The 23,047-nt window shown below is 38.5% G+C and overlaps 1 protein-coding gene across 1 annotated transcript in view; it reads left to right on the top strand.

The window, feature by feature from the left end:
* Positions 1 to 1,294: 1,294 nt before the first annotated feature.
* LOC310634845 (uncharacterized protein) overlaps positions 1,295 to 23,047 on the top strand; it is a gene marked incomplete at both ends in the record, with an annotated part of 117,403 nt that continues 95,650 nt past the window's right edge. Inside the window, one exon of the mRNA XM_083353382.1 lies at positions 1,295 to 1,525. Coding sequence (XP_083209508.1) covers positions 1,295 to 1,525 — 231 coding nt within the window. The remainder of the gene's footprint in view (positions 1,526 to 23,047) is intronic.

Consider the following 23,047-nt stretch of genomic DNA (forward strand, 5'->3'; position numbering starts at 1 on the left):
GGAAATAGTAGGCACCATGGTGGTACTCAGACTGAGCTAATTATGATTGAGTTGAAATTTCCGAAAGGATTCTTAACTAGCAATTTTCTCCCCTGCTCACTAGTTCAGATAGAATCCAATGAGGTGTGCGTGTGTGGGAAATTAGTACTTCTTCTCCATAATAGTAAACAACTGGACAAAATGTTCAACAGACATTTATATTTTAATACTATCAGGACAATGTCATATGCTGGAAGTATGTTGAAGATGAAAAATAAAATAAAATTCAATGCTCAAGACCCCCAGAAATTCAAGTTGGTGTCCATTGTAATTAATGACAATTCTAAGCAAGAAGTAAATGCCAGCTACTAAATAGATTTTCAGCAGATTTTATTTTTCTGAAACATGAGAAAAGTAAAACATGTGCATTTCAAGAACTGTGGCCATCTCTTATGAACATTAATAACCAGAGTTGGCATCAAGCTGTCATCTCCCTTAATCTGCCGATAACAGTGATAAATCAAGTTAAGTGCATTTGACACTTTCTGCCACAGTTGCCAAGCTGTAGTAGATGGGCAACTTTCAACTTAGGAATTGGCTATTGATCTTTAAACATGAAATAATTTATTGTTTTCTAGAGATCACATATTATTACTGTACTGCTGTGAATATATACTGCTTGTCCATGATAAGCAACTGCTTACAATGCTTAAAGGAGCTGGACTCACATCCTGAAGCATTAGTTTAGGACAGACATTGGAAAATTGTTACATTAAGCAACATTTCCATTTTTTTCTGTTCCTCTAGTACTGTTCTCTGTTGAATTAACAAATACCCAGAACCAAAGTTTTTAAGAGTAAAGTACTAAAACAATAGTAATAATAAAAAAATTGACATACTTACTAGTTTTTACCTTTTTTTAACCAAATTGCATTACTATAATGGAGAAAAATCAACATGAAGAGTGCCTGTCGTAAAATATTTTAAACCACAGCAATATGTACCAGGATTTGTTTGTACTGTATGTCTTTACTTTATTACAGGTCTAATCAAAACTAATATGTAAGAATTTTATTTACACAGTCAAAGATCCTTAGTCCACCAAACAGTGAGGATCATTATTTATGCTCATCCAAATTTAAAGATTTGAGGCTGCATCTGAAAACTGTGAAGACTGGGAGCTGTGGGAATATACTAAACTCGTCCTTTTTTAACATGTTTCTTATAAAATATCTCAAAAGGGCTTGTAGTTATATGTGATATGAATTTTGGGTGCAGTCTTATGTAAGATGTGTTCATATGTGTGACAGAAAAAATGAATCAGCCAAGCTCTGTCCATCACCAGCTTGTGACTCTTGGGAAATTAGTCACAAAGAATGATCCTCTGAAGCAGAATAAGATCCCCAGCCCCCAGCAATTTTATCTTCTGCTAAAAGGAGCCACAGTCTCTGCCAACTATGCAAGCACAGTAATTCAGGGAAACTATGTGACAGTTGTGGTTCAAAAAATTCAGCAGCTATTGAGAAATAAAATGAGGAATCAGTTGGTGAAATAAACTATTTCTAGTTTTAAGTGGCATATCCATGAGCTACGTCTTGACTGCAGAACAGCTTGCCAGTTGTCTCTATGGTCAAGCTATGTGGTTCATGTATTGTTTTATGAAACCATGCATAGAACATCCCCAAATAAATGTGGTTTTTTTTAGAATATTGTAAAGGCTACAATATTACACTTTAACAATTAAAAAGAGAAAGAGGCTGAACCTCTTTCTGAACAATGTCTATGCAGATTCTCACTCATCCAGGTCATGGTTGTCCCAAAGGCGCTTTTCAAAAGGCCACTGGATTTACTTTGTTTTTCCCTGAAGAGGTTTTGCTTCTCATCCAAGAAGCTTCTTCAGTTCTGAATTCAATCAAAACTGAAGAAGCTTCTTGGATAGGAAGCAAAACATCTTCAAGGAAAAAGGAAGTCCGGTTGCCTTTTCGAAAAGCACCTTTGGGACTTTTTCTGAACAGCGACCCCTTTTGGTCTGTTGTGTATTACCCAGGCTACCATGCTTAGAAGAAACTAAAGGAGACATCTGGACTAAGTTCCTGTTCCTGCTGCTACTCCTAGGATAGTGTTTTTACCATTTGCCCTCCATTTATTAGTTCCAGTTACGATCAAAATAATAGAAAGTTCCCTGCCCTTAGGCAGTGAGGACAGCACTAGTGCAGTTGCCTTCAAAGCAGTGGTGGGATTCAAATATGTGAACAATCGGTTCTCTGTGTGGATGCTGCTTCCAGAGGTCCGTTCTGGACCTGGGCAACAAACAATTAGCTACCTGTTCTGCCTAACTGGTGCAAACTGGCTGAATCCCACTACTGCTTCAAAGTGATAACACCAATAGGGTTATTGCTTTTGGAAGTTCCACAGGAAAGCCAGGCATTTGAGGGCATGTCATTCAGACCATTTTGATTTAGTTTTATAAACTTGACACAAACTTTACATTATGCAAATAAATGCTCATATTTATGAAAAATTAACACAGGTGATTTTTTTAAAAAACAAAACAAACCCTGGCTGATCCACAATAATGTCCAGCTTGATATTGTCATTGCTTTTTCTCAGAAGAGAATGTTTATTCAAGCTGGGGCAAATCCATACACGCATGCAAAGCTAGGTTCTGCCAAAGCTAATTTCCACATGGTTCAATAAATATGACTCTGATTATGGAGCACATCCTATTAATAATGAGTGTAATCTAAACAGAAGGGTTTTTTCCAGGTCATATCCTGATGGCATCATTAATATTTACAAAAGCTCAGTGTCACCCAAAAGACCCTATTCTCGATCAGATTCATTTTTCAGCCTTGGAAGAACCTGGTGAGGTTTAAAACAGATTAAATGGATTAACTCAAACATTAATTCCACCATTAGATTTAAATTTCTTTCTAGATTGTAGCAATAGTTTTCATTTTATGTCCTTGCATATAAGCAATAAGGATTCTTTTCAGTATCATGATCAACTTTATTGGCATTATATACAATACCCAAAATATATTTTGCCAAAAAATTGGTAGCTTTCTTAGCCATCTGTACAAGTTGACACTGGCTTATGATAGGTCATGTCACAATTAAGGATTTTTCTTTTCTTTTCACACACAACAATTGTTTTGTTGTACACACATCACAATTCTGTATGTCCGGAAAGAATCGAACACCAGAAGAGAAATGTAAACAAACTGTTTAATATGCAAACCACTTAGCTTTCGTTGGCCAAACTGCCGACGTCGTCAGAGTAAGAATAGGAGTTCCGGGAGTTTGCTTATACAGCTGGTTGCTTTTGCACCCTGCTCATTGAGCGGGTCACTGGTCTATTCACCTCAATTAGCCGTAACATTCCTAATAGTCCTGCATCTCTTCCCATACTTGTGGAATCGAGAGTAGTTTTCTCATTTGTGGTCACTCTCCTGGCATGCATGTAAATACCAGGGGGGGGGTTATCCAGCCGCTCTTGTTTTGTGACTCCCCCCCTTTTCTTTGGTCGAACCTGAGCCTCCATCTCAAGGTCTAACACCAGGGATGTTGTGTATTCATCCTTCCTGGGGATCATTGTTGTAGCCACATCATTTAAATCAGGATCTAGTACAAGGCACGTCTCAAGATCTTATATAGGGTATGTTGTAGATTCAACCCTTCCTGGGGATCACCGTTGTTCTACCTGTAGCTCTGCTATTCAAATCCTTCAAGGAACGGACTTGTTGCTCCCGTCGTGAGTCATGGCACCATTCTTCCCATCCCCTGAGTGCCTGGTAACCAAGTAAAAGGTCTATATGATGATTGATGGAATTTTTGTCAGATAACCAGCCCTCCTTGACCAATCGGCCACCCTTGGTGGCATCCCGGGCTATGGCCTCTTGTCTTCTGATCTTGTCTTCTGATCACCAACTCGTGATTTCTTACTTTCTTTATTTTTATCTGGATAAAAAGATTGTGATTCCATAAAAACATGAATTATGAAAAAGTTAACCTTTTAATCTTTTTTTAAAACATATCATTCTAAGGACCAGTTGTGATGGGGTTTCCCGATACTCCCATGTAACACCTCTGCTCCACAAGCTGCATTGGCTTCCAGTTGCCCTCCGGGTGAGATTCAAGGTGCTGATGATGACCTATAAAGCCCTAAATGGCTTGGGTCCGGGATATTTGAGGGAACACCTGCTGCCGGCATCAAGCTTCCTTCATCCTGTGCGCTCCCACAGGGAGGGCCTTCTCAGGGTGCTGCTGGCAAAAGATTGCCGGCGGGTAACACCCAGGGGGAGGGCCTTCTCTGTGAGTGCGCCTGCCCTTTGGAACCAGCTGCCCGTAGAGCTCAGGACTGCCCCTGACCTTCATTCATTCCGCCGGGACCTGAAGACCTGGCTCTTTGAGCTTTCCAGCCAGGACTGAGAATTTTAATTGTAATTTTATTTTAATTGGGTTTTAATTGGAGTTTAACAGGGGTTTTATTTTATTTAAGGACTAAATTTAATTATTTTAATTGTTCTTAACTTTTGTAATTTGTATTGTTATTTTAAATACCTTGTGAACCGCCCTGAGTCCTACGGGAGAAGGGCGGTATATAAGTCCAATAAACATAAACATAAACATAAACATAAACATTTCCAACTGTGAATGCTAATCAGGTGTAGTTTTGTAGAAGTTGAGACTATTACTAGCTTTGGTTTGATGAAAAATGTGATGTGCTTTATCTTAAAACTGGCAATGCATAATATATTGCCCCTCAAGCCTATAGCAGGGCTTGACATGCAGATTTATCAGTTAGTCTGTAAAGTATTGAAATTTATTCTAAAGGCCTCCATATCAAGGGGGAAGGAGAGAAAAAACCTCAAGATTAATCTGTCTATAGTTATTCAAATAAAGAAAGCAATATATCAATCAATATCATTAATAAATTGGTGGGCTGTGTAATTCTTGTCTACTTTAAACCATTTGCCAAAAGAAACAAGTATTTTGTTAATAAATAAATAGATAGATAGATAAACAAACAAACAAATAAATAAATAAATATTGAAATCTAAATGATAATTCAATTTTCTGGACTGTTGTTGTATAAGAATGAATGTATAGATGGAATGACAATTAATTTGGCCATGTATTATTAAAGATAGTATATTATACTCTATGCATAGGTAGTTAAACACTACGTAGCTCACAGGCTTGTCTAGGTTTTGCAGGTCTCAAAATCTGCCATGATGAGGCAGAAAAAAATATGAATCTTTTTTTAAAAAAACAGATATACTTCTTTTTTTAATTTGAAAACCACTCAGAATCAATTATGCCATGATAGATATTTTGATGCTTCCCCATTATAATGAAAAGTCAAAAAAAATTCAAGCAAAATATGTAAGTTAAACTACTGTATGTTGATTCCAAATCTTGATACCAGACATGTACATTATTTAGATCCCAAATTGGCATGAATACTTCAGATCTGACATGGGTATCTTCTTTCTGCCCAGATCCACTCCTTAGAGACACTGGGCCATGTACATATACCCATGTAACTATGTTTTGGGTTGCAGCCACATGGGAAAGGAATATGCATATTTGGAATAAGGAGCCACAACAGGGTGGCATCAAGTGGTTGCATTCTTTAATTGTCTCCATAATGCTTCCCTAATTCAGACATATATTGTGTTGTGCCACTACTTCGTAAACAGGAAATGGTAAGGGAACAATGAATTGGTAAATAGCAGGGCTTTTTTGTCATAGAACGCCCAGAACAGAGTTTTGGTACCTTTTTTGGATGGAACCTTGTAGGGTAGGCAAGGCGGGTTGTATGACAGGTGTGAGTTCCAGCACTTTTTTTTTTTACAAAAAAAAATAACACTGGTAAAGAGACAGTGCCTGCAGCAGATCTGAAGCGATTTGCCTAACTTTGGATCTGAACTGTGTATATCTCTACTTGCAGCATCAACTCTGACTGCATCATACCATTCCATAATCTTAACATTGGTTCACAAAATCATAATACTTTACACAGGGCTCAGGCTCATGACTATACTTTCTGGTATGTAAGAAAAAAGTATTTGGCAAGCTAAACTGAGTAACTGAAGGGAATGACTGAAGAGATTATCTGTAGATGATTATTATACCTTTCCAGAAATTTGTCTATTCAAATTTCTGATCACTGGTCTATGAGTGAATTGGACCCAATACTATCCTCACCATTCTACTCAAGAATTGTCAGGTTTCCTAAAGCAACAGCAGCAAGGACTTCTTGATTTAGGCAGCTAACATAAATTTTGCATGACTGCAAGCATAAAAGAAATACTGCCATATACAGTACATCCACTGTATTACTTGTGCTTGGGCAGAAAGACTGTATCAGTAAGTTTCCCTGTAAATAACAAAGGCTTGATATAAAATCATATAATCATAATCCCACAGTATGTCAGAAGAAGAGAGAATCATGAATTGATTGCTAACTTTTGATGCTTTAAAAGTAAAGGGGTTAGTAGAGGTCAGCTCCAGGAAGCACATGGTGGACTTGTGGGTTGAACAGATAACTACTTGGGTTAGATATGTGAAGCCTCTCAGATAAGCATAGGCAGCAATCAATACAGCAGAGCTAAACCATGGGAGCTGAGAAATCGTATAAAAAGGTATGATTTTTTAGCAAAAAAACCCCTCTTATTTCATATATATTTATTGGGCTGTAATGAATACTTTAGACATAGATCTTTGGACAGTGCATTTCTTTCTTTCTTTCTTTCTTTCTTTCTTTCTTTCTTTCTTTCTTTCTTTCTTTCTTTCTTTCTTTCTTTCTTTCTTTCTTTCTTTCTTTCTTTCTTTCTTTCTTTGACTTCCAAGAATAGCTGAAAGAAATGTATGTACAAAGCCTTGCTGAAATGATATCCTTATCATCCCTGGTGAATCATTCCCATCTTTAGGCATGTCCACATACACACACTTCAGACTGTTATTACATCTGAATATGGATTACCCATTATCTTCCATATTATGTTAACATTTCATATTATGTTAACTTAGAACAGATGTTAACAATCAGACACCACAAGAAATAATAAACACTGCAAGAATAAGAAAAGCTCTCTTTTGTCTCTTCTATATTTTCAGAGACGAACTGATCCTAGCAAATGTAGCAAAATAAGATTAAAAATATAATGGAACACCTTTTTATTGCTAAAAGCACAGTTACAGGCATTCTTTGCTAGGCAATTATTACAGCAAGCCTGAAGAAAAATATGTGATAGTATTTATACATCAGTACTGAATTAGAGCCAGCATTATAAAATTTCTGGGACATCCATTTAGTTATAACTGTTGCAGTATTTTGTTGTTGTTATAATGCCAAGATATTAATGCATAATTAATATTGCATAATTATTGATTCCATTAATAAAATAATGGAACATGGAACATTTATTCCCTATATGTATTATTGGGGAGAAGAAACAATGGTTGGAAACTGATGAAAGAGAGAAGCAACCTGGAATTAAGGTGAAACTTCCTAATAGTGAGGACAATTATCCAGTGGAACAGCTTGCCTTCAGAAATCATGGGCTCTCCATCACTGGAGGTTGTTAAGGAGAGACTGGACAGTCACTTGTTTCAGATGGTATAGGTTCTCCTGCTTGAGTGGGGGGCTGGACTAGAAGACCTCCAAGGTTCCTTCCGTATTCTATTCTATTCTATTCTATTCTATTCTATTCTATTCTATTCTATTCTATTCTATTCTATTCTATTCTATTCTATTCTATTCTATTCTATTCTATTCTATTCCCTCTGTTACTACATTAACCATTCCATTATTACTGAACTATTACTGTGGATGTTCATATTAATAATTAGATGCATAAATTGCCTGTTTTCAAATATAAGTTCTATATTGGGTTTGTTTTACTTGAAAAGCAGAAACTTTCTAGAATTCAAAGTAACCATTTTTGGAGTCAGATTAAACTAAGTTGGAAGAACATGGGCACAATAAATCAGTTTTCAAAGTGAAAAGCATTAAATTGTAAATCTGTAATTCTTCAACTACCACATTTTAAAAGGATAATTTATTTCCATCTCTTTCTCTTTCACATAAACACACACACACATTTATATATAACCATATGACACCATCAGAACCCTTTGACTATTATTTCACACAGCAACGTTTTATCAAAATCAAAAAGCAATATATCCTGCTTTCAATTTCACAAGTTGAAAATGGAAAACATGTCCATCTTTTTTTCAGACCTAATCAAATCACACAAAAGGAATTTTTAAATAGAAGAAACAAAGAACGAAGCTTGTGAGACACACTATTCAGGAAGAATTGCAACCAATTTACAGTCATTTAGAGTGTGTCTACTCAGGAAATAGATGGGTGAAAAAGTTTTGAAATTGTTCTTTGTTCATTATAACTGAGTCCAGTCTATAATCTGTATTATCTCAATGTTATTGGAGCCTCATAAAAGGGGTCAGGGAATTAGATGAAGCAAGAAGACGGTGACATGTATCCAATTGTCCATAACCATGATGCTTAAGATAGATTTGGCTTGAAAGAACTGATTTAGGAAAGCTAACTAGAAACTGTAGATATTATTGAGTTTCAAAATTAAGGAACTACATTTTGAAATGTACATTTAAGTGTAAAAGGATTTAAATAGCAAAAGAAACAGGAGTCAAGCCATCATTTGAATGAGAACTTTATATTGCAAAACTGCCAATTCTAGAGTCAAGGTCACTTTTTTTAGATTGTCAAATGGATATCTTCAAGGAATATTTTGGATGTACAAATGACTAGCTACAAGAATAACACAGAAAATGTATTATGCTGAACATAAAAAAAACTGGATGGTCTCTTGCTAATTAAAACATATATAAAACAAACCAAGAGTTGGATAATCTTCCAACATCAGATTTTACAAAATAAAGTGATTAATTTTGAAGAATTTTGTGAGAAGACAGAAAGCAAAAATGAACAGAAAGAAGTTCTATGACATTTCTTGAAGAGACTAATGATTGTTAGAAGTAAAAGGAAGTATAAAGTTGGTTTATTTGATCAAGGTTAAAGTAGATATGTTGCTATCTCTGATAACTCTTATTGTTTTCTTTTTCCTGATATTAAGACTGAAATTACTGCTTTATGGATTTGCTTATAGATCAGAGGGAACTCTGGGATATGAGAAGAAGAGATCATTTGTTGCATTTTAAGAGAAGATGATAAGTTACTAAAATTGCTTATACTTGTTGCAAAGAATGGGAAAGTCACTTCTTTATATATTTCTTTTCCTTTCTTTATTATTATTTTCTTTTCTTTTTCTTTTTCTGATTCCTTTTTTTTCTATACCTTCTACTCTCTCTTTTTATTCTTGTATTTATTTTCAGTGTATGTTAGTTTTTATTGTTGTAATTTTAATCTTTAGTGAAATTACTATAAAAAAGAGTTGAGTCCTAGTTAAAATAAAAAAGAAAGTATTTTGGATCTTTTTGCCTAACTCCAACAATAATGGCAAACTTGTATCAATCCTAAATTATATAACAGGAATGCTATATAACAAAATTAGGCAACAACTGATTCCAGTGATAATTCTGACCTGTGGATTCATCTGGTCTCCCCTTATAAGGTATTTAATATAATAATATAATATATAATATAATATAAAGTTGGAAGGGACCTTGGAGGTCATCTAGTCCAACCCCCTGCTCAGGCAGGAAACCCTATACCATTTCAGGTATGTTTGTGTAAAACACAGAATTGCAGGATTTTTTTTTTATCTCCATTCTTTTTCCACTGGATGTCTTGACACTCAGATTTGTAGTGTCCCTTCTTTGCAGTGTCCCCCTAGTGTCCCTTCTTTGCAATTATGATCACTTCATCTATGAAGAAACTTAGTGGAAGACTAGCCATACAAGAGAGAGAGAGAGAGGGGGGGGGAGAGGGAGAGAGAGAGAGATGGGCTTAGCAGACAACCTTTTCTACTGCTTCCCACTGGATGCAATTGAACACCCATCCCCAAGTTCGGAAAGTACTTATTAAAGTATTGCCATCAGTTGGGAACCAGAAACGTTGCTCTGTGATAATGTATCTATTCCTCCCCTCCACCAGTTATTTTCTGGCAGAATGAGAGAATAGGAGAATGTGATTGTGGAAGTGCAGTTGAAAGGAGAGATCCAAGGTATCGTACCAAGCACATGGGTGTTGTTCCAATATTAATTGATGATACTATTGGCATCAATCTTGGATTAACTCACTGTCTGGTCTAAATATTTCTATCTTTTCAGTGAGCTGTGGCTCATTCAATTAATTTTGGTTGTCTTATACATCCTTCCATCCCTCTCCTTCGGATCCTGCCCCTTTAAAATTTATCCCTTTAGAAAGGGTAAATGCTGGTTTATATTTGTTCACAATCAAAATACCATGGTTAATCAATCACTTATTTGCTTTATCATGAATGCCTATATAAGGGTCACAAAACACTGAATGGTCCTTAGGTTGGCATTCATGGATGGCATTCAAAAATACCAACCTAAGGATCATTCAGTGTTTTCAGTGTTGTTAAATATTTGAATCTCTCATAAACTGAAATACACATAGTAATAACTGGTGATAGAAGAGAGAAAAATGTAGCATGAAGCCCTGAAATTGGGCTTAAAATGTTAATTTTCAGTACAAAACTCTGCAAAAATACATGGGCAATTTTCACCTGGTAGACAGATTTAAAAGAATTATATGTACCCATATCAGAGAGACCTTATTAGATAGTTGCAGGCAGGGCTTATTAGCTGAAGTTTCTTCAATCAGTGAAAAGAAGCATTAATGTCAGAGGTTGTAGTGAAAGTTGTAACTCAAAACAGCAAATCCCAACTGATGCAAAGTCCATAATAGGAACACTAGATACTCTTACCTATTTAATCCTCCTTTATACTAATTTGCAGCTTGACATATCCCCTTGAGGATCACTGCAGAAATCTAGAATTAAACATCAAGCCAATATTGCACTTAAAACATGCCAAACTATATCACTTTTTACAGCCTGGCTGGTCATACCATAAATCCAGAAACTGGTATTTGAATTGCCTCACCTGTGCTGGGTAATACTTTTATATCCCTCAAAGAAGTGTAGTGACTTGCTGAATACAGTAAAATTTTACTACAATTTTTACTGTATTCAGCAAGTTACTACACTTCTTTGAGGGATATAAAAGTATTACCCAGTACAGGTAAGGCAATTCAAATACCAGTTTCTGGGTTTATGGTATGTAGTAAAATATTACTACAAAATTTACTGCATTTATACTGCATGGGGTAAATTTCATTGATTTTAGTTATTCTACTTAGTATATAATTTGGCTTTTAAAATTGATAACAGTAAAATATTTTCCAGTTCTTTTTAGGAAGAAGCAAAATATCTCTTCCCAAGTACTTTTTCAGTTTTGGATCTGAAGCCCAGCAAATCCTATTATAAACAATCAGATAAAATATAACGCAGACATTGGTATGAAATTAGGAATATTATGATTTAAATAATTAATTCAAGTGGTTTTGTTGATATGAGTCAATGCTATTGAGAAAACTGGATTACTTTAATTTTCTTTTTCCAAGTGTATATGCACTTACTTCACCCCACCCAAGTTATTGAACTGTTTCAAGAGTATCCAATCCTATTTGGCTTTCTGATTCAAGTCATATTGTTTCTTTTTGACAAGAATCAAATTTCCACACTGAATTTTTGCAAAGTCCTAGCAGATATCCCACTGCAAAATATGCACTAAGTTCTGACCAGATTGGAAAAGGAGAATTATTAAAATGGTGCTAATTCTTCCTAATGTATAGTATACATACGGTAATTACATTTTATTAATATGGTTTTGTTAACATCTTACTTCCTCATAAATTTTGTTCAATTCTTTTTATTTTATTTTAAGGACTATACATATATCTAGTTCTCAATTTTTCTTGATATTTTATAATTTTAGATTTTGGTAAATCATTGACCAATGACTATAATAAACTTGAAATTGTAGTGTACCATTATGTTATTTAATATACTAAAAAGCTTCATGTTGACTTTAGCCCTGAACTAAATGCCAAAATGACATATTAATTCCTGATGGCATTTTCAGATACTAATGCCACAATTGCTAAAAACAATTTGAACTCAGGGAAACACTTCCAAATTATGAGGTAAATTTATATTCACATAATTTAACATATCTTTTTATGTATGTCTGGATAGATAGATAGATAGATAGATAGATAGATAGATAGATAGATAGATAGATAGATAGATAGATAGATCCATATGCCAGTGGCCCCCAACCTTTTGGGCACCAAGGACCAGTTCCATGGAGAGGGGTTTTGCCATGGATCAGAGAGACTGTGGTTTCACATGCTGTCTACATCCTGCAGATGGGGCTTCACTTTTTTGGACAGTGCCAGTCCATGGAATGGGGTTTGGGGACCCCTGCCTTATCTACTTCTATCTCTCTATCTCTATCTCTATCATCTCTATCTCTATCTCTATCATCTCTATCTCTATATCTATCTCTACCTATATCTATATCTATATCAGAAAAGAGTCACACAATTCTAGCATAGGGCAGATCTATATATAATATAGTTAATCCATTTAGGAGTAACCACTGTGTCCTTCAGGCACCAAAACAACTCTTTGTCTCTGTAGTAAGAGAATCAAGAAATTGCTTACCTCTGATCAAAGAGAAATTAGACATTCTGAAATTCCATTCAGACTGAATACCTCAGTGGCCTTATTTCAGTGGCAAACCCAAGATAGTGCTGGAATAACTCATTTACTAAACAAAGAAACAAACAAACAAACAAATAAATAATAGAGTGACTTTAAAATTGTCTTTATGGGTCTTGTAGGAAAGGGTTTTTATAATAGTTCTTATTTATTTATTTTATTTTCATGCCAAAAGACAGCTTTAGGTGTCTAATGCTTTTATGTGTGCTTTTCAGAGATGGGGAAGGAGAGATTCTAACTAATGGATTTAATAGGCAAGGAACATTTCAATTCAACAAAACACAATTTAGTGCTAGGAAATGTATTTGATAGAGCTTTTAAACAAGAGTGTGAACTTCCTGCGATGGCCTGACCTTGTGAGGGAACACCTTCCATCTGAAATAAGAGAGAGACAGCATTCCATTTGCCAAAATTGCTTTACTTGGCTTTGATAAGTCACTCAAATAGGAAGCAATTGCCTTACCATCTTCCTAAATTTAGTTCAGAGCATTCAGGAAGGAAAACAAAATTTATTTTTGCTGCCCACACATCTGAACTGCAAAATACTAACAACTTGCAACTTGATGGCAGTCAGCCAGAAATCCTTGTATGTCATTTTTTTTTCATTGGAAAACTTGGTTTTGATAAGTAACAAAAGACACCCTGAAAGTACATGTATGAATTTCTCTAATCTCTTTAAGGTTTTTCAATAGCTCCAAATTAAATCTCTTTCAATCTTATCCCTCTAGTTATCAGAAAATCCAGGGGGTATTTGGATCCAGACATCCATTGAACCAAAGATCTTTCATTACAACACACAAACAAGGCATTTTTATTGAATAAGAAACCAATTATTTGACCTGGCTTCAAGTTTTATTCTATCCTGCTTCTATCTTGACATGGACTGTTAATCTCCTCTGATGGGCACCACTATGTATCAGTTTTGATTCACACAGATGATTTCTTCTTCCCCTCACATAGTTACTGGCTAAAGAAACCAAAATGCCCACATTACTTTTGTGGAAAAGTTAGTACCAATGTGGAGAGAGTACTGTGTGATATTTTCCAACCTTAAATATAAATCACATTAAAAGTAAAAAAAAAGTTAAATGAACTCAGCAATGTGATATGTGCAGTACAATGCAGTGAGACATTGCAGATCTGTATAGTGGAGAAACAAAACAACCACTTCATAAATGCACGGCACAACATAGGAGAACAAAACAATCAGGACCAGATTCAGCAGACCATCAGCATTTGAAAGACAAAGGACATTTATTTTTTTTTTGAAGACAGCAAAGTCCACATTCTGCAGAGAGGACTGCTGGTTTGAAAGAGGGGTCAAAGAGGCCATTTACGTTAAGACTGAGCAGTCCTTTCTTAATAGAGGTGGAGGGATATGACACCACCTATCTCCTATTTACAACACAGTCATTTTAGCAGTTCCAAGAAGTTCCACACACATTTGCACTGTTCAGGTGACCATCAGGTCACAGATAAGCCTCCAAGTGCTTCCAATGACTCTCAGAACGGAAGAAGCTTCTTGGATGAGAAGCAAAACATCTTCAAAGAAAACAAAGAAAGTCCAGTTGCCTTTTTAAAAAGCACCTTTGGGACAACCATGACCTGAATAACTGAGAATCTCCATAGATATTTAAATGAACCCATTGAGTCAGAAGTACAACTGGATAAGTTTACTAATATATAAACAATTCTAGAAATTCAGAATGGTTCAAGAATAACAAATTTTCTTCCTAAGATTTCTGGAGGAAAGGGAACATTTTTTTTAATTGGAGTTTTCTTTCTTGCTATGTGAAGGCACATAGTGTCCAAATATCAGGCTGTGGAAGACAGAGGTTCATCTCAAGTAGATGGAAGCAGATGCATGATCTGCAATATGTAGTTGTATATTTATACACAACTTTGTAAAGAGAGTTCCATGGAGCAAAATAAGATGATGAGATAGAGGTGTACAATCAATCAAACAGAGATAAAATTCATTGCAAAAATGTATTCAGAAAACTAGAAGGTAGGACTTGGTCCCAACAGGCAGCAGTGAAAAACTAAAATTGCACACACAGATCTTACAGCAAAAACCAGTTGCTCTGATTGAGGAAGTAAATTCTGAAGTAAATTTTTATGGTTCGGTTTACAGACCATAGATTTGGGGTCACAAATAGCACTGTAGTAGATTACTTCTTCACACCTAAACACATGGACCAGAATGTCACAACAAATAAGGTTTCAGAAGAAATGAAATAAGATTTTAGACATGGTTGGGATATGATAATACCCTGTGTTTTCAAGAAACAGCTGACTGGACCAACTTTCTAAAGTCAAATGGAAGTAGGAACAATAAAGGAACCAGATGAATGGATCATAATTAATTTTGATCCATTGATTTTTAAAATTATTTTTTTTCTTTAATGAAAATGACACATTCTGCATTCCAATAAGAGATATAATTTACCGTGTCACATGACTTCTCTATTGAGATACACGAATAATCTATTTTAATCTCCTCCTTCTGGATGTCTCAGAAATCTCTATCTATGAACTGTAATGGACCTATAGTTGGATTTTGCTTTGCTTTTATATTCAAAATGAAGCTCAATTCAACTTTTCCAGCTATCTTAATTTCATTCTCTCATTTTCTGTGCTGTGTTGTTCAGCCAAATGCCTCAGCTCTTTGAATCTCTTGTTCTGTTTCCAGACAGGTTCATTGATGAGCAATTGTTCAGATTTAACATTCTATAAATTCTTCCAGTTATTGTGCTCAACCAATCACCTCTTTCTTACCTCCTTGTAATACTAATAAACATAACACTTCCCTTCATAAATGAACCATCTAATCAGAATGTATGTTCTACTTTTAAAATTTTTTCCTAATATTTGAATAATAGAACCAATACAGAACCAATAAAAGGAAATAATTTTAATTTAATTTTATCAGATTTATATACCGCCCTTTCCCGAAGGACTCAGGGTGGTTTACAGGGCATTTTAAAATCACACCAATACAAAATACAAAAGTTAAAAGACAATTAAAAAGATCAAATTATCCCTGAAAATAAAACCCCAGTTAAAATTCTCAGCCTGGGCCAGAGAGCTCAAAGAGCCAAGTCTTCAGGTCCCGGCGGAATGAGCGCAGGTCAGGGGCAGTCCTGAGCTCCACGGGCAGCTGGTTCCAGAGGGCAGGCGCACCCACAGAGAAGGCCCTCCCCCTGGGTGTTATCTGCCGGCAATCTTTTACCGGCGGCACCCTGAGAAGACCCTCCCTGTGCGAGCACACTGGACGAAGGGAACTTGATGCTGGCAGCAGGTGTTCCCTCAAATATCAAATAGAAGAGGAATATCACCAGCTGAGCAAAGTATTCAACTTATTGGCCTTATTTTAGCCCCAACTAAATAATTTTTATCATACGTATTGCAGTTAATAGTGGTTATTAAACTCCAAGAGTGGTTTGTGTTTTGAATTAACATATATATGTTTTTTGAGATAAATCTATTTTGAATAATTAAGTCTACCATACCTGGCCTGCCAAGGTGTCAAAGCAGCTTGAGTTTTTGCTTTCTTTTTTAATGTTTGCAAAGTACCATCTGTTTCTGAACTTTTACATATCTTTCTATACCAAGACAGCAACATGAATGGAGGGATAGTTGGCATTTTAAAATCTTTTTAGATATAAAGAAAGAAGAAATGCTTGCTACCCAATTTCATGCTAATTTGGGAGCAAAAAATGACAGGCAGTTTTTGTGTTCTTTGGAAGGTCCATATCAATGTGAATATATATCCAGTTGGTTTCAGCAGTTGGAAGAGTAAAAATGGTGCCCCATTGAAATAGTCTTTAATCGGCTCAATCTCATTCAAATCAGAACTCCCCCATCCATCGTCTAACAGTATGCATTCTCTTTGTAGATAACTATACCTACAAACCTTCTTTCATTTAGGATGACTACTCCAATGTGTGTTATATTTAGCAGATCATAGGCTATCTTCTGCACCAAATATTACTTAACATAGCCAAGGTCAGAGTTTTCATTTTCCTTCCTCTCACTTATTGAACAAGTACAATTGTTTGAATTTATTTAATTATGATGGTGTCACAAAGTAATCAAAGAAGCTACAAAAGTGCACCATATCTGTAGCTAAATAGTTCAGCATAGGCCACTGATCCTTTGATTTCTTAAAAAAGTTGACTAGAAAGATTAAAACAAGTGATTTTTCCCCCAAATTATCTATCTAATAGTAAGTCATTGGCATTCTTCTGAAGACCACCGTGAATGTCAAAATGCTGATTTGAGATAATAGGGACATTTGAACAAGTAAAAAATACTTTGTGCTTAATAGCCAGATAGATTCAAAGCCTAATATCTTTTTAGTTCAGAATACAATGTGGGTTTCAGACTTTCAAATCATTTCTTCCAGGCCTATTTGCAGCAAATCACTTCAGCATACAATTTTTTTATGTTATAAAATAGTAGTAGAAATTTGGAAATACAGTTTTGCTTTCTCCAAAATTCATCCTTCCTTCCTTCCTTCCTTCCTTCCTTCCTTCCTTCCTTCCTTCCTTCCTTCCTTCCTTCCTTCCTTCCTTCCTTCCTTCCTTCCTTCCTTCCTTCTTCTTTCTTTCTTTCTTTCTTTCTTTCTTTCTTTCTTTCTTTCTTTCTTTCTTTCTTTCTTTCTTTCTTTCTTTCTTTCTTTCTTTCTTGTTTACTGGAATTCACTGCTTTTGATGTCCAGAATTAGTGGAGTGTAGTTTGAAGTTCTGAAACTCTCAGAACAATCAAAGGTTTCATTTGTTTTCCTTATTAAATATAATTGAAATATGTTAATTTTGTAAGGACATCATAGGAAGAGTGCTATTTATTTATTTGGCTGGATGGGTGGTTGAAATGAAACTTTAATCTTCTGATTTTTTTCTGCCAGTCATGAGAACCTGAGGCTCATTTTGAGTCATTCATGTATCACATACATGAACAACCTACAGCTCTGGGTCCAATGCACAGCCCTTGAAGCCATCTTTTATGGGTCTTATAGTCTGATTTCCATGTGATTCTTGAAATTTTTTCTTGATATTTTTGGGTTGGGGAACTCAAACCTAAAAAATAAAATAGGAAACTGAAGTGGCTGGAACAGACCACTCAAGACAGCTGGTAACTTCAACAGATTTATTAGGACAGAGCAATAATAACAGGAGCCTTTCGGCTTTTTATAGTCTGGCGCTGGTCGTCTTGTCCAATCACCGGCCGGTCTTGTTCCCGCTTTGCTTCCGCTCCAATCAGCTCCGCGGAACGCCTGACAGCTCGGCTCCTCGTACTGGCGGCATGTGTTGCTTTGGCAGCTGAGAGCTGTCAGCTAGTGCACCTGCGTAAGTCGGGAGTTTTGACAGCTGTCAAAACTCCCTCGTGTTCGGCTGTCAAGCGCTTTACCTCATGGCCGGCTGTCAACGCTTTTACCTTATGTTCTGAACCACTTAATGAACTATATACATATAATACACCCCTTACCCTTCCCCTGGATCGTTTCCACCCCCGTGTGTTTGTTTGTTGCTCCCTCCCCATTCATAGTCCTGTAAGTAAGCCGGTGGTTTCCTCAATCGGCTGGACCGTCGCGGGGGGGCTTCATTTCCTAGTTCTCCTTCCTCCTGCGGTTGTTGTGGCTGTGCCTCTTCGGGTGGCGGAATACTTGGTATGAAGGGGGGTAAAAGGGGTTGTTGAGATGGTGGAGGTGTGTTTTGTGGCTTGCGGATTCGTAGTTGGTCTATGTGTCGCCGTAGTTGGCCTTGTGTGTCTGAATGAATTAAGTATGAGACGGGTCCGGTTTGCTTTATTATGACCCCTTGAATCCATTTTTGGTTGCCGGTGTAATTTCTTGCCCAGATAGTTTGGCCTGGGGCGAAGGTTCGTGGTGCGGATGTTGGAAGTTCTTGGTCATTAGGAGTTCTATCAGGGTGCAGTCTGTCTAATCTCGTTATTAGCCTCCTGACCCATCGTAGCTCAGCTGGTGATTTTCCGGTGGTGGTGCCGGGTGTGGTGTGTTGGGCTAGGAGGAATTGGCTGAGGCGTCGGTGCCAGTTCCCTTTTATGAATTTATTAAGTGCCTCTTTTGTTGACCTCACCATTATTTCTGCCATGCCATTAGTCGATGGGTGGAAGGGCGCGGACGTCACCAGTCTAATACAGTTCCTCGAAGCGAACATCTGAAATTCACGAGAGGTGAATTGTGGGCCGTTATCGGAAACTATGACGTCTGGGAGGCCATGTGTGGCGAAAACATTCCTAAGTGCTTGTATAGTGGAGTATGTTGTTATTTTATTTAGGGGTATCACCTCGAGCCATTTAGAAAAGCTATCAACTATTATTAAGAAATTCTGCCCTCGGATTGGTCCCGCAAAATCTAGGTGGATACGGGACCATGGGTTTTTTGTTGTTTCCCATTTATGGACTGGGGCATGGGGTGGTTCGCTTCTTGTTAGTTGGCAAGTATAGCATCCCCCTACGTGTTGTTCTATGTCCTTATCAATTCCTGGCCACCATACATAACTTCTTGCAAGTAGCTTCATTTTCACCATCCCAGGGTGCCCTTCGTGCAGGGTTTTTAATGTTTGTTGTATATTTATGTGTGGTATCACCACTCTATTTCCCCATAGCAGGCAGCCTAGATGAGAGGTTAGTTCTCGTTGTCTGGAAAAAAAGGGGCGGAACGTTTCATCTGGGCATTTGTGTGGCCATCCTGTTGTGACCCATTGCAGAACCCTGCTGAGAGTTTTATCTTTAGCGGAATTGTCAGCAATGATTTTTGCTGTGAGGGGGAATTCTGGTAATTCATTGATAGCCAGTATGTTGCCTGCGGGGGCTGGGTCTGGGTCGTGGCGACGTATAGGAAGTCTGCTTAGGCAGTCTGCATGCCCTAGTTCCCTGCCTGGCTTGTATACCAATTTGTAGGAGTATGCTGATAAAAAGGTTGACCAGCGTAGGATTCTAGGGGATAATATTTGTGGGGTTGTTTTGTCCCAGGTAAATATGCCTAATAGGGGTTTGTGGTCTGTGAATATGGTGAAAGGTCTGCCATACAGATAGTCATGAAATTTTTTAACCCCGGCGACGATGGCCAGAGCCTCCCTGTCAATTTGAGCATAATTTCTTTCTGTTTTGGTTAGGGTCCGAGAATAAAATGCGATGGGTCTTTGGGTGTCGTCCTGGTCTAGGTGGCTCAAGACGGCCCCTATCCCGTATGGGGACGCATCGCAAGCGATGCAGACGGGGGTGTCCTCCTGGAATAGGGTGATAGTTGAGCTTTTACAAATGATGTTCTTGAGTGACTGAAAACTATTTTCATGCACTTTTGTCCAGGTCCAGGGGTTGCCCTTGTCTAATAGTCTATGGAGTGGCTCTGCAATTGTAGCCTTGTGGGGGAGGAAGGCGTGATAAAAATTTAATAGTCCTAAAAACGCCTGAAGTTCCTGTTTGTTTTTGGGGCTGGGGGCTGCTTGGATGGCTTTTAGTTTGTCGATTGTAGGGTGGATGCCCCGGGCATCAATTTTGTACCCGAGGAATTCCATAGAGGGAACTCCTATAGAGCACTTTTCTCTTTTTAGTTTAAATCCGGCAGTTCGGAATCGCTCTAGCACAGCTGACAGCCTGTCAGCTAGAATGGCTTCTGTTTCTCCGGCGATGAGTACATCGTCAAAATAAGGGGAGACCCCAGGGATTCCTTTTAATGTTTTTTCCATAATGCTTTGGAAAATGCCTGGGGCGGTCGAAATACCAAATTGTAGTGTTGTCACTTTAAATGCTCCGCGGTGTGTGACAATTGTCTGAGCGACCGCGGTGTCATCGGTCACAGGCAATTGCAAATACGCCTGCGTGAGGTCTAATTTTGCAAAAATGGCGCCGGAGCGAATAGAAGCTAGGACGTCCCTTACTGCTGGAATGGGGTAAGAGTGGGCATTGAGTGCCAAGTTTAGCGTCCCTTTATAGTCCGCGCATATTCTAATTTGTCCGTTAGGTTTCACCGGTGTTACGATGGGGGTTTCCCAACTGCCCCCGTCAGTGGGTTCTAAGACTCCCAGTTTGACAAGGCGTTCCAGTTCGTCCTCAATTTTTTGTTTGAGGGCAAAGGGAACCCGCCTGGCCCTGATTTTGATAGGTTGTATGGCGGGGTTTAAATTAAGGGCGATGGGAGGGCCTGTATATTTGCCTAAGGACCCGTCAAAGACGTCTGCATACTTTCTGCAGACGGTCTCGAGGTTTGACGTTTGTATAGCATTGACGCCGGTAAGGGCAATTCCTAAGGGGCTAAACCAGTTTAACCCTATTAGATTAGTGTGATCCCCATGGGTGACTATTACTTCTAGAGGTCCCTTGAACTTTTTATACTCCACCCAGACCTTAGCCCTTGAGTTGAATCGGTGTTTTCTGGTAGTCAGCTAACTGAACTTGTGGGCTTCCTAACGGTATTGTTTTTTTACTGCGCCTGCAGATTTCCCTATACGTCTTTGACGAAATTAGGGTTACAGCTGAACCTGAGTCCACCTCCATGTCACAATAAACTCCCTGCAGCTTAGTTTTAATTTTTACCTTAGGGCTCAAACTGTGCACCCCCTCCACTGTCTCCACTAACACCTCTGGGGACTTTCCCTTACTGGCTCGGTGGGTGATCGTACCTGGGGGGGTAGCCTCCACTTCATGCAGGTTGTCGTGGGGATGGCCTCTGCAGACGGGTTTAATGTGGCCGGTCTTGCCACAATTATGGCATTTAGCGCTCCGGAACCGGCAATTTGCCCGGGCATGGTTGCCCCCGCAGCTGGCGCAGGAGTTTCGTTGTTCTCTTTGAGCTGAGGTGAAGTTTCTTGGGTTGGGACGATCGTTGTTGTCACTTCGCCTATATTGCCTTCTCTCCATTCGGCGTTGTATCGCGTCGGTGTCTGTTAGATTGCTGGACTCTTCGTCACTGAAAGACGCTTCGTCCTGATGGACGCTGCCTTGGGGTTCCATTGCAGTTCGGCTGAGGGATTTCTTATGGTTATCTTCATACGCCAAAATCTCCCAGGAGACCTGGGTGAGTGTCATCTCGGGTTTTGACGTGATTTTTTTCTTGAGGCGTTCATCTCTCAGCCCGATGACCACTTGGTCCCGAATCCGGTCTTCTAAGTCAGGAAAGTTGCAGCTCCGCGCAGCGTGCCGGACTCCCACGATGAAGTCGTTTGCAACTTCATCCGGCCGCTGCCTTCGCTGGGCGAACTGTACCCGCCAGTACAGTTCTGAGCGGGCCGGCATGTAGTGCTTGCTGAGCCGGTCGACGAGTTCTGAATATGGGACCTCTGTGATCGGCACGGGGCTGAATAGTCCGACAGCAGCATCGTAGACGGGTGGACCGCTGATGTAAAGTTCTGCTGCCTTGGCTCTGTCATCTGTAATTTTGCTGACGAGGAGGAACCCCTCGACCTGCCCCAGATGCGACTCCCATCGCTCGGGGTGGCGAGTGTCGAATTCCCTCACTCGTCCGAAATTTGCCATGCTGTCAGGGCTCGGTGGTCCGCTTCGCTGTGGGAGTTAAAACTCCCAGTGACTAGCTCTGCCAGCCGAGGACTCTTCCTGGCCGTGACTTCAGCTCTGGAAGCGGATCTCATCCTCGTCGCCAGTGAAGTGGCTGGAACAGACCACTCAAGACAGCTGGTAACTTCAACAGATTTATTAGGACAGAGCAATAATAACAGGAGCCTTTCGGCTTTTTATAGTCTGGCGCTGGTCGTCTTGTCCAATCACCGGCCGGTCTTGTTCCCGCTTTGCTTCCGCTCCAATCAGCTCCGCGGAACGCCTGACAGCTCGGCTCCTCGTGCTGGCGGCATGTGTTGCTTTGACAGCTGAGAGCTGTCAGCTAGTGTGCCTGCGTAAGTCGGGAGTTTTGACAGCTGTCAAAACTCCCTCGTGTTCGGCTGTCAAGCGCTTTACCTCATGGCCAGCTGTCAACGCTTTTACCTTATGTTCTGAACCACTTAATGAACTATATACATATAATACAGAAACTATCCATGTCCGCAACTCTTATAGAACCACAGCATACTTTGCGGTCTTCAGACCCCAAGCCTAACCCAACCCCAATCCAAATCTCTAACCCTATCGCCTTATTCATAAGAAGATTGTCTACATTTCTTGCTATAATAGCCTCACTGTCATTTATTTTTTGTTTTGTAATACTTTTTTGAAATCATAAACATAAGACACAGTTTTGGTTGGGCAAACAGATATATATGTGTCAGGAACAGATTGTTAGAGTAAGTTATAGTCAGACCTTTGAAGCATTTTTCTCATCTTCA

This window comes from Vipera ursinii, assembly GCF_947247035.1.
Source record: "Vipera ursinii genome assembly, chromosome: 2".
NCBI classification, from domain to species: Eukaryota; Metazoa; Chordata; class Lepidosauria; order Squamata; family Viperidae; genus Vipera; species Vipera ursinii.